Source organism: Zosterops lateralis (assembly GCF_965231275.1).
Source record: "Zosterops lateralis genome assembly, chromosome: 32".
Lineage (NCBI taxonomy): Eukaryota > Metazoa > Chordata > Aves > Passeriformes > Zosteropidae > Zosterops > Zosterops lateralis.
The window spans coordinates 2,995,422-3,007,291 of NC_139792.1; the positions used below are offsets into that span (position 1 = coordinate 2,995,422).

The following is an 11,870-nucleotide window of genomic DNA, read 5'->3' on the forward strand; positions in this document are numbered from 1 at the left end:
CCCACAGGAGTTTTAAACCTCCTCCCAAACCCAGATACTCCGTGGTGGTTGCTGCTTCCATGTGCTGCTGATGTTGGTCTCTCTTGAGAAGGTCAGAGGGTTTTCTGGTGTGTATTTGAGCTGGTTTTTTAGACCAGACGAGTTTGAGGTAAGAGAACTGAGGGTGTTTCTGTTTGAAGTGCAGAGGGGCCCAAAGGATGCTGATCCCCACTTTTAACCTTCTCTAACCTCTCTGCTCCTCAATTCCTTCCCCTGAAAGTCCCATCCTCAAGATCGCAAAGGACTCCAGGTGCTCAGGAGAAGTGTGCCAGGTAAACCCCAGCCTGGAGGGTGCAGAAGGAGGTCAGCTCTCAGGTGACAAAGCAGTGCTTCTCATAAAAGCAAATATTTCCTGCTCCCCACCTTTTGGAGTCCAGGGCATCCCTCTGGGCGCCCTGGAAAGTCACAGACCATGGTAGAGAGGCCTGGGACCCGAAAAAGAGGGTCTGGGGTCTGTGCAGGGGGGTTTGCCTGGCACAGAGTCCAGGAAGACACAGGCTTTGATTTTGGTCCATGAGAAAAACTTCTGACACAGAGAAGAATTGCAAGTCACAAATGTGTAAAAGACAATAGTGTAACTAGTCACCAGGTAGAAGATTTTGTAGTTTTGGGATTTTTAGAATGTAGGTGCAAGGGGACAAGATGGTGGAATTAGGGTGGAATCCTGAGTTCTTCTTCTTCTCCCTTGGCATCCATCTTCTGCAGTGATGTGGGCACAAGGTAGTTTCAGTGGATTGGGTCAAAGTAGAAATGACCCTTCTAGTATACTAACTAGGCATTGGCACAGAATTGTAAATAATAGGTACGTACTTATCTGAATAAAAGCAGAGCAACCTCCCATCATGGCGGGAGTCACATCGTGTCCGAGCTGCTCTGAACATCTTAGCCGAACACACAAAGAATTTCTAAGATAAGAATTAATAAACAATGTGGGAAACCAAGAAAACCAAGACCTTGAGACTCCTCATCATTCTCACGCCGAGCACAGACTCAGATTTAAAGCCTTCAGAGGTCGGAGGGGGAAAAACACTCCCACGAGCCGACCAGAACCAACAGCCTGGAATCTCAGGTCGGAAAAGAAACATAAATCCGAGACCCACCATCCACTGTCCGTGATCATCCCCCTGGGAGCCCAAAGTGGGGGAATCTCCTCCAAGTCTGCACTGTGACCCACCCAGAGGAAAAACCATGGTGGCTCCCAAGGCCCTCCCACCATAAACACGATTAGTAACAATTAAAAACTCATTACAGCCCTAATTACAGCCAATAAAAGGCCACTTGGGTTAATTTCCTAAGGAGCTCATAAAACATGGCACAGATTTGGTTTCTTTGCATGTTCTAATGTGAAAGGTCCTTCTCAGCCCATGCTCTGACCCCAGTGGAGCAGTGACAATTCCCTGCCCTCCAAGCCCCACCTGGCAGCACCCTCCAGTCAGGGAGTTCTGGACACTGAGAAGGTGTCCCCCCCCAAGCCTCATTTTCTGCAGGCTGAGCCCCTCCCTAGCTCTCTTAGTAGTTCTTCAGACCCTTCTCCATGTACTCCAGCCCTTCCATAGCTCTGTTCCTGTCTCTGGACATGCTCCAGCCCCTCAATGTCTTTGTTGGCCTCCCTGGATGGGATCCAGCAGCTCTGACAGTGCCCCACAGAGCAGGAAATGGGGATCCCAGCCCTTTCATCCCAGCGTGATGCACTTGAGCGATTTCCTTCAACTCCCTTTTTCATGAGTGTATCAGATGGGAATGATAAACCCAGGCACCTCTTGGCTTCTCTCCAGGAAAAACTCAGGGAACTCAGAAAAATCCTGTGTTTTTTGGCAGGATGACATCAACACCTTTGGCTTCCTGGGCCTCAGCAGGCTGGAGATCTCTGTCCTCTCTGCCACCTTCCCAAGGGTGTCCCCAGGACACTCCTGGACTTTGAACCACCTGGGTGCAAACCTGTCCCTGGACTCTTCCCTGGAATGAGGAAGAGGACCATGCATTTTAGAATCAGAAATGTCATTTTTTACTCAAACAGGAGGATAAGATGCATTGCAGCCTGGTGTAAACATTATTCGGAAGTCAGGAGGGTGAACTGGAAGGAAATTTGGGGGTAAATAAGAAAAACAGCAGGAAAGTAACACTGGTTTGAATAAAAGCAATCATTTTGCTCATTTAGATGACAAGGCCTTGACAATCTGGATCTCCATTTCCATATTTTACCTGCACCAGATCAATCATACAATCATGGAATGGTTGAAGTTGGAAAGGACCTTAAATCCCGTCTTCTCCCACCCTCCATAACACACACACTGCAGAGAAGTCAGGGCTGATTCACCTCTCGCTCCTCCCAGAGCTACAGAAGAATCCAGTCAAGCGTTAATCAAATTAATATGGTTGCAATGGCATGTAATTTGGAGAGGACTAATGACTAATCTGGCTGGGCCATCTGGAGCTCTGATGGCAGGTTCTGGGCTCTGGCTTATTCTTTCAGGCTGGTTTTTGTTTTTTGGGGGGTTTCGTTTGTTTGTTTGTTTGTTTGTTTGTTTCCTTGTGAGTAATTTGTGTCCACTCTAAGTTGTCAGAGTTTTCCATGGCTTACAGATGACAAGCCAGTGTAAGAGCCCAGCCAGGCAGGCAGAGGGTGCTGCTCATCCTTGTGCCAGCCCTGGGGAGGATTCAGCCTCCTTACCCTGGCTCCAGCTACCCACTGGAGACTCCTCCATGGCAGGAGTTGGAATGAGATGAACACAGAATGTCGGAAGGGATCCTAAAGCCCATCCAGTTCCACCCTCTGCCATGGGCAGGGACACCTTCCTTTAGACCAGGTTGCTCCAAGCTCCTGCCCACCTCCAGCCAACCCAAACCCTAAATGTAAATAATGAATCCTAGTTCTCAGGATGATGCTCAAGGAAACACCTTGGCAACACAAGATCGTCTAAATCAGCTCAAAATAGGATCATGAAAATGTTTGGGCTGGACAGGATCTTAAAGCTCATCCCATTCCATCCCTGCCAAGGGCAGGAGGGACACCTTCCACTACTCCAGGTTCCTCCAAGCCCCATCCAGCCTGGCCTTGGACACTTCCGGGGATGGGACAATTTCAAGAAAATCCGTTCCAGTGCCTCACCACTTTCACAGGGAGGAATTCCTTCCCAACATCCCATCTAATTTTTCTCTTTTCCAGTTTGAAGCTATCACCTCTTGTCCCATCTCTCCCTGTCCAAGTCGCTCTCCAGCTCTCCTGGAGCCCCTTGGAAGGGGCTCAAAAGTCTCCTTTCCCTTCTCCCCAGGTGAGCACCCCCAGATCTTCCAGCCTGGCCCCAGAGGAGCTCCAGCCCTTGGAGCAGCTCCATGGCCTCCTCTGGGCTCTCTCCAGCAGCTTCACGTCCTCCCTGTGCTGGGCCCCAGGGCTGGAGCAGCTCTACAGGTGGGGTCTCACCTGGGCAGGGCAGAACACCCCCTCCCCTGCTGCTCCTGTTGAGGGCTCAGCCCTGGCTCGGGGGTGTCTGGGCTGGGGCAGGTTAAGTGCTCACCCACCAGCACCCCCAAATCCTTCTCCCAGGGCTGCTCTCAATTCTTTCCCTGTTCAGTCTGTGGTTGTCCTGCAGTCGCCCTCATCCAGAGCTAACCCGTGTTTCCCCTCCCCTGGGGTGCATCAAGTGATGAGACAACACAAAAATATCTTCATCTCTCTGCAGTTTATTGGTATACTGAAGGACTCTGGGGCCATGGAACTGGCAGAAAGCAGCTGATTCACATGACAGAGGGGGGCAACAGGGCCACACACTCCAGGCAGGAAGGAGAGGAGGGAAAAGGATCCATAAAACATTAAAGCTGCCAAACTGCTCCACCTGGGGAAGGTGGACAACTCCAGAGACTTGTTTCTCACTCCTAAATCTGACTGTGGGACATCATCTCCTTCCTTCTGTTCATGTGGACTCCTGATACAGCTGAAGCAGGATGTGGGGGACCCATGGGGGGCATGGGGGAAACACGGGCCTTAAAAAGTGACAGGGAAGAGCAGTTTTCCACAGGCTCCTCCTCAGCTGGTGCAGCAGCCTCGGGGAGCTCTGCAGTGCCGGGGACCCAAGAAGGAGATGTTTCACCCCAGTGGGGCTCAGCGAGGGCCAGCCTGGGCCAGAGGGATGTGTCTCATTTTCAATCTCACTTTGGGGAGATTTCCCTCAGAAACAGTTTGTTTCCTCCTGAATACTGATGGGGATGAAAGGGGCTGTGCTGCTGGTGGGAGGAAGAGGAAGGTGCTGCTTTCCCTGGGAGGATGGAGGTGAGGGCTCAGTATTTGACCCCGGAGGATTTGACTGTTGTGGTGGTGACACATCTCCTCACAGAGGAGGAGCCCCCCCCAGCCATGAAGTTGCCACCTGCAGTGCTGCACATCCTCCCACTCCCAGAGGAGAAGCCACCAGTGATGATCCCTCCTCCCATACCACAGCTGCCGCCAAGGATGTTCCCACCGCCAACTGTGCACACTCCTCCTCCACCCAGGCCATTGCTGGCTCCAAAGCTGCCAGATCTGCCTCCACACACGGTGGTTCTGCCCACCACAGCTAGAAAAGAGGGAGAGGCTCATTGAACACCAGGCAACATCCTGGGAATCTTCACCAAACCAAGGATAATGGTAATTCTGCAGAGAAAACAATGTGCAAATACTTACAGACATTCACGTTGGAGGGGTTCTCTAAGCAGAGCCTGTGTAGGGAGAGGAACATCAATTGTAAATCTATATGCAGTCATAAGCAAAACTCTTCCCCAAATGTTCCTTTTATATCCTGTTTCATATAAGATCAATCAAGCCGCCTGAGAAATATTCCCCATGGGGACCATGTTTCTGTTTTGGGCTTCAAAACTTGGAGGAAGAAAGGAAAGTAATGAGATTTCAATGTTCAACGTGTTGCAAGGGATGATTAAAGATGAATCTGATCCAAGGGGATACAGAGCCCTGGCCCAGCCCATGGTGGGAGGTCTCACCTGTTCTCCTCGCCCTCCAGCAGCTTCCTGTACATGGCAATCTCAACATCCAGTGCAATCTTGATGTTCAGCAGCTCCTGGTACTCCTTCAACAGGCGAGCCAGCTCCTCCTTGTCCTTGCTCAGTGCACATTCCAGCTCTTCCAGCTTCCTCCTGGCATCCTTGGTGGCCATCTCCCCCCTCTCCTCAGCCTCCGCGATGGCTGACTGCAGATGATGGTTCTGTGGAGAACAAAATAAATTTCTTAATTCTCTCTGCCCACTCTGGAGCATCCTCATGGCACAAACTGTAGGGAAAATAGGAGGAACCCATAAGTTACTGGCCAACCCCCACCTGCTTTTTCACATTCTCAATCTCTGTCCTCAGCCTCTGGACATTCCTGGACAGCTCCTGGATCTCAATCTTGGTGTTGCGGAGGCTGTCCCCATGCCGGCCAGCCGTGCTCTGGAGCTCTTCATACTATGGGTATGGGGACAAAGACACCCATCAAGGACACAACTGACAAAAAATTCACGTGTTTCCCATGCTCCAGGAGCCTCAGCCCCCTCCCAACTCACCCGGCTCTGGTACCAGGCCTCAGCCTCAGCCCGGCTGCTCTGGGCAATCTGCTCGTACTGGCGCCGGACCTCCTCGATGATGCTGTCCAGGTCCAGGTGCCGGTTGTTGTCCATGGACACCACCACGGACAGATCCCGACTGATTGTCTGCATCTGAGACAGTTCCTGCAAACAAGACATGAGTCAGAGGCACCATCTCAAGTGTAAATCCACCCAGGCACCCTGTCCAACCTCAGTGTCCTTGGCCACCACACACCTGATGAAAATTTTGCCCCCCCCCAGAGAAGGGAGAGCTCCTACCTCCTCGTACATGCACCTCAGGAAGTTGATCTCATCTGTCAAAGCTCCCACCTTGGCTTCCAGCTCAACTTTGGTCATGTAGGCACAGTCCACATCCTAAAAGAAAGATCCCAGAATTTGACCACGACTTCCTCTCACTGCACAAGAGCTGTTAGCTCTTCCTATTTGGATCTGCCCATCTTGGAGCTGAGTCCTTCCCACATCTTTACCTCCTGTCCCCCCTCACCCTATCCCTGCTGGTGTCTCCAGACTCACCTTCTTCAGCACCACAAACTCATTCTCGGCAGCCGTGCGACGGTTGATCTCCTCCTCGTACCTGTGGTGAGGGCAGGACAAGGTGAGACTCTGGGACCCCTGGATACTTCACCCACAGGGTCTCTGCACCAGCTCCGCTCTCCCAGCTGGTCCCTCTCTGTCTGTCCCCACACTCACTTGGTTTTGAACTCCTCCACGTACTGCCTCATGTTCTGCAGCTCTGACTCCAGCTGGCTCCGCTGCCCCAGCAGAGAGTCCAGCCTCCTCCGCAGGTTCTGGATGTAATTCTCAAAGATCACATCCAGGTTCTTCCTTGGCCCTGATGGCCCTTGCTGCTGGAGCAGCTCCCACTTGGTGGAGAGCACCTTGTTCTGCTGCTCCAGGAATCGGACCTACAGCCAACAGAGGGTGTGTGAAACATTCACCAGAGGGACATCCCATTGCTCAAACCTTCTGGCAGCTTTGGAAGGCCATAGGAGTAATTCCCCAAAACCTTAACAGGACCATTGCTTGCAAGGGCAAAATTCCTCCCTTTTTTCTCCTTTTTTTCCCTATTATCCTTAAATTCCTCCTTTTTTCTCCCCCTGTATTTCTGCTCTTTTTTTTTTTTTTTTTTGTGGTTTGTTTGTTTGGGGTTTTTTGTGGAGTTTTTGGGGTTTTTGTTTTGTTTTGTTTTTTTTGTTTTGTTTTTTGGGGTTTTTTGGGGGTTTTTTTGTGGGTTTTTTTTGTTTGTTTGTTTGTTTTTGGTTTTCGTTTTCGTTTTTTGTGGTGGTTTTTTTGTGGGTTTTTTCTTTTTTTTTTTTTTTTTTTCTTTTTTTTTGGGGGGGGGGTTTGGGGGGGAGGGGGTATGGGGCAGCTATTAAAATGCTTCCATTCCAATCTTACAAATTATTTCCAACACCAGTTGGATTTTTGACATTAATTTTCCGGACCATCAGATCCTTTTTGACCTTCTAATGAATGAAATCCCATTGGTCTCCCTATTCAAGAATATTCCTCTTATCAGACAGAGAAATTGTTCCATATACACGTCATATATTTAAAAAACATGGAACACACTTATAACCAACATTCTTCCAGTTCAGATAATTTGAAGGGAACTTGTCTGCACTTAAACTGAAACAAGAAACAGTTGCAATTTTTTCTAAATTTCATTCCTAGATTTTCAGTTCCTTGAGAAAAAATTATCCCCGGAAAAGGACAGACTTAAAGAACCACTTTGGTCACTGAGTATATCCCCATCCCTTTGGCCTGTCTGCACTGGAGAGAAAACAAATGTGCATCCAACAAACCTGGAGAAAGTTGTTCAGTTTCTCTGTGGATGCTAAATTTTGACACTTCCTCAGGAGGAAACCAGATGGAACCAAATGGAAATCATCACAACTCAACAGTGAACTGCAAAGGATAATATTTCCCTCTCCAGAGCACAAGGAATTTCTGCAGTTTTCCCATTCCCAAGCAAATCCAGCTCCAACCTCTCACCTTGTCAATGAAGGAGGCAAACTGGTTGTTCAGAGTCTTGATCTGCTCCTTCTCCTGGCACTTCACTTGCTGGATCTGAGGGTCTATGTCAACGTGGACTGGCCGCAGGAGGGTCGGGTCCACCTGCACTGGCTGGATGCCTCCAGGGAACCCGGGGCCACATCTGACGGAGCCACCAAAACCGCCCATTCCTCCACCAATGACACCTCCTCCAATGCAACCAAATCCTCCTGGAAATCCTCCACCAAAGCCACCAATTCTACATCCGTAGCCATTGCCATAAGAGCTGCCCATGGAAATCCTTGTGCTGCCTCCCAGGTTGTGGAGGCTCCGGCTGCTGAATCCTCCACAGCGTCCGCTGCCACCTCCGTACCCACGGGATGTGGAGAACGAGCTGTAGCTGATCCTGCTCCGGCCGCCGCCTCCAAAGCCACCACCAACAGCAGAGCAGGAGCTGAATCCCCTTTTGCTCCCAACTCCGAAGCTCCTGCAAACAGACTGACGAGACATGGCTGGTTCTCCTCAAAAGAGCCAAGAATGGAGAAGCTGAGGAGATCAACAGAGCTGAGCTGGTGCTGTGGGCAGAGAGAAGTGCTCAGAGTCTTCTCTGGCTCCACAGCTCCAGGCATTCCCTTTTATCTGCTCCTGGAGGTGGGCTGGGACAGCTTGGGTGTGAAGAGGAAACAAATTTACTGTCTTCATCAGCTTGGTGCGGTTAACAGATTTTTGCCAAATTGGTGACTCCACCCAGAAATCCGCTTCGCCGTGCAGAAGGAAAAGCAGGAGCACCGAGGTAAGTCTCTGTGAGTAAGTGGACTCCCATATCTTTATGTCATCTGGAAAAATATGTTTTACAATGATGTTGACATGTTCTTCCCTCCTCCCTACCTGCTCCTAACGACTCCACAGGTTGTCTGACTCCAGACTTTTTGCCTGACACTCCACACCAGGCAAGGATTTGGGTGAGATCCAGATAGAATGAGGCTTTCACAATTCCCCCAAGCACACCCCTAATCTCCTTGTTAAGCAGAAAATTCCTAATGACTTTTCAAGTGGAAAAATGCTGCATCATGAACATTTAACAGGGGTCAGCATTTCTGTTTTATCTGGAAAGGAGCTGCTTAGTTCCTTCCTAAGAGTATCAGGTGGGATTTTTCCCTCCAAAATGTGTCCCACAAAGTCTGAGACAGTAGGTCCTGGGATTCTGAGCACCAGAGCAAGAGAACAAGGATGTCCAACTCCTTACATGTGCTTTTACAATGGCCACAGGGATTGTCAAGCCACAGAGGATGGAAAGGATGCTCCAGGCAGTAGATGTTGTAATGATGACTGACAATGTTTAATTTCATGCACCAGCTGCCCAGCAATGGATTCGGACACTCACATGATGGACATCTTGCAGGTGTATTGTGAGCCTAACTAATGAAATAAATATTTTAGTTACATTTATTAATTTTATTGGTAAAAAACATCAACATTTGCTTCATTCTTATTTCCTGAAAATAATGAATAAAAGTCAAGGGAAATATATATATTTTAAAGCACTTCAGTAGTCAAAAAATACCCTGTTTTTAAGCTTCCCAGTTGCAGGTGTTGAGTTTTCATGGTAACACAGGAGATTTGGGCAAGTAAATGTGGTTTGAAAGCATCCCTAGGAATCCGCTAGTGGCCATAGACACCACAAACACTTAGGAAAACCAGCCCAGAAAAACACTTCCAAAAACCACTGGAGGAATCAGAAACATGAATGTTATTGATTGTCACTGGGATGGAGCTTCTGGAGCCACAGACTCTGGAATGAGAGGGAGGGAAGGATGTTACCCTTGACAGGAATTCACCTATTTGCCAAGATTATCCCACCCTTAGGGACTCAACAGTTACTTGGCAATTGAAGGACGCAGCAGTTGGCCAAAGATTATTCCACCATTAATGGACTAAACAGTTGGCAAAGGGTTATCCCACCCTTGGGGGACACAAGTCATGGTTGGCGAAGGGTTATCCAGGTGTGTATTCCTGCAGCTGGAGAATGCACAGCACCCCCACAGCATGGAGGGGACACCCTCCCTTCCAAAAGCAGCTGCAATCAAGATGGGCTGGTTTCTCCATGGTCATCTCCCAGATGGAGATTTAAGCTCTCCAGACCATCCTGCAGCCCAGCACACTTGCTCGTGACCAGCATCCTGAGGGACATGCAGAGTGGCTCAGGTTTAGGTAGAGAAAACAGGTTGTCCCTTCTCCTGGCCTCCCTCCCAACTGCCAAACCCATGCTATGAAGGCACCAGGACTTCACTGGAACATCCCATGAGGAGATTCCACAACGAGGAGGAAGATCTGCAAAGTCAGCCAGATGCCTGGGTGCTGACCACACTCAGCTCCTGCAGATAAGACACCCAGATTGAGTCACCCTGACGTCTTCAGACAAGATGTGCAGATTATCCCAAACCTGGAGTCGCCTGAGCCTTCTCCAGGTAAAACTCGACAGGCAGCTGGGCTCCAGCTGTGCCCTCAGATCTCTTGCGCAAGGAGCTGTGCACAGCAGAATCATCGACATCAGGGAAAATGTGAACTCGGCAGAAAACGTGGATGGAGACCAAGGCACGCTCCAGCTTTAAATCCAACCCAGCCAAGAGCACAGAGGAGGTGTCGCAATGACTCTTCACAGCAGCGCTACAACGCCATGTAAAGTTCATTGTAAAGTTTAGAAGAAACAGGCTTTTAAAATTAAACACTGAAACAGGTGATTAAGCACCAAAACAGGTGACTCTTGCCCCAAGCCAAACCTCAAACTGCTCCTGGCACAACACCAGCTTCACACAGGCATTGCCTACTCAGCATCTTTATTTGGGCCAAACCCAGCCACAATCCCAGCTCCAGCACCCTTCAAAGTACAGAGAACTCCCTTTTCTAAGAGCTCACTTTCCTGAACCTCTTCCTCAGTCTGCAGCTTCCTGACCCACTCTGAGAATACCAGCAACTCCCAGAGGCTGTTGTGAGACTCTTGAACCACCACTGACAGCATTTTCTGCCTCTTTGATCTCTCTGGGTGGTGGAGGAACCACAGCACAGCTCAGATTGAACACTCCAGACTCCCCTCCCAAATCCCCTCCTGAGCTCCTCCAAATCTCTCCCTCCTGCTCTTGGAGCAAGGATGAGCCACTGAAGGGTTAATCGGCTTCTCACGGAGAGGATGGTACCTGAGCTCATGGATGGGGATGAATCACACCTTCCCAGCCCGTCATGTTCCCACGGCTGGTCGGGGATGGTACATGGCTCTCCAGTGCTCCCACTGCTCTCTGGGTGCCAAACTGTGCATCCCACCTGGCCATCCCACAGCCCAGGTGTGCACCAGACGCAGGTGCTGGACCAACATCCTGATCCATTGTTATCCGTGTTCACCAGCTCTCCCACCCAAGGGGCTCCTACCCTGCCACCCCCTCATCACAACCTGAAGCCCATTCTGAGGCAGGAAACTCAGGTGAGACTGATCCAGTGTTGGCTCCCACCTGCTGCTGCTGATTCTCATCATACATTGGTCCCTGTGGGTCTCTGCTGGTCTGGCCACAAGGCACTGGGAATGTTCCTGCCTAAATCCCAGGACACAGGTTTCAGCAGACCCTTTGAGCTTCCAAAATCCAAGCAGGATTGAGAAAGTCCCTGTCCTAGAACTTCAGGAATTGGAGTGTTGCCACATCTGGAGAAATGGGATGCGGGCACTGAGGCACTCAGTGCCTTTGTGTGCCTAAAGCTGAGCCCAAAACACTGGGATTAGGCAGCCTGTATTAGCTCAGTGACTGGGAAGATACTGGACCCCTTTGTGCTGGAGGTATCCAGACCCAACAATTGCAGAAATCTGCTGGGGGAATGTCCTAGGGTGACTCTATGATGCTTGTAGCCCAGTCATCTGTTCTGTTTGTGCTGTATATTGAGTTCTGTGCCTTTAAGTCTGGTTCTGAGGGAAAGCAGGGAAAGAAGACATGTGGAGTTTGTTTTGGAAAACAGCATTCACTCCTCTGCATTTTCTTCTTCCTTGGGACAATGTTGTTCATCAGAGGCACAGACAGTGGCCAGACAGAAATGTTTTTTGCTTTTAGTTAGTTTAGCTAGCTGAGGCAGAGAAGCTCCCTGGACTGTTTTTTTCTTTTTTTATTGGGATTGTTTAAACCTGTCCTAGACTGAAAAACCCAGAGGAGCACAGGGATCTTGCGCCTGTGGCCCACTCGACCTGGACCTTGGCACTTTCCAGCGCCGAAGGGACTCAGACTGGTA

At 49.8% G+C, this 11,870-nt stretch overlaps 1 protein-coding gene across 1 annotated transcript; it reads right to left on the reverse strand.

The window, feature by feature from the left end:
• Nucleotides 1-4,314: 4,314 nt before the first annotated feature.
• On the reverse strand, nt 4,315-8,114 carry LOC310920874 (keratin, type II cytoskeletal 6A-like; the record flags this gene model as incomplete). Its single annotated transcript, XM_083880932.1, has 9 exons — nt 4,315-4,589; nt 4,697-4,731; nt 5,011-5,231; nt 5,344-5,469; nt 5,568-5,732; nt 5,868-5,963; nt 6,123-6,183; nt 6,300-6,514; nt 7,605-8,114. 9 exons carry the CDS (start codon nt 8,112-8,114, stop codon nt 4,315-4,317), a joined length of 1,704 nt encoding a protein of 567 aa, XP_083737058.1.
• Nucleotides 8,115-11,870: the final 3,756 nt, after the last annotated feature.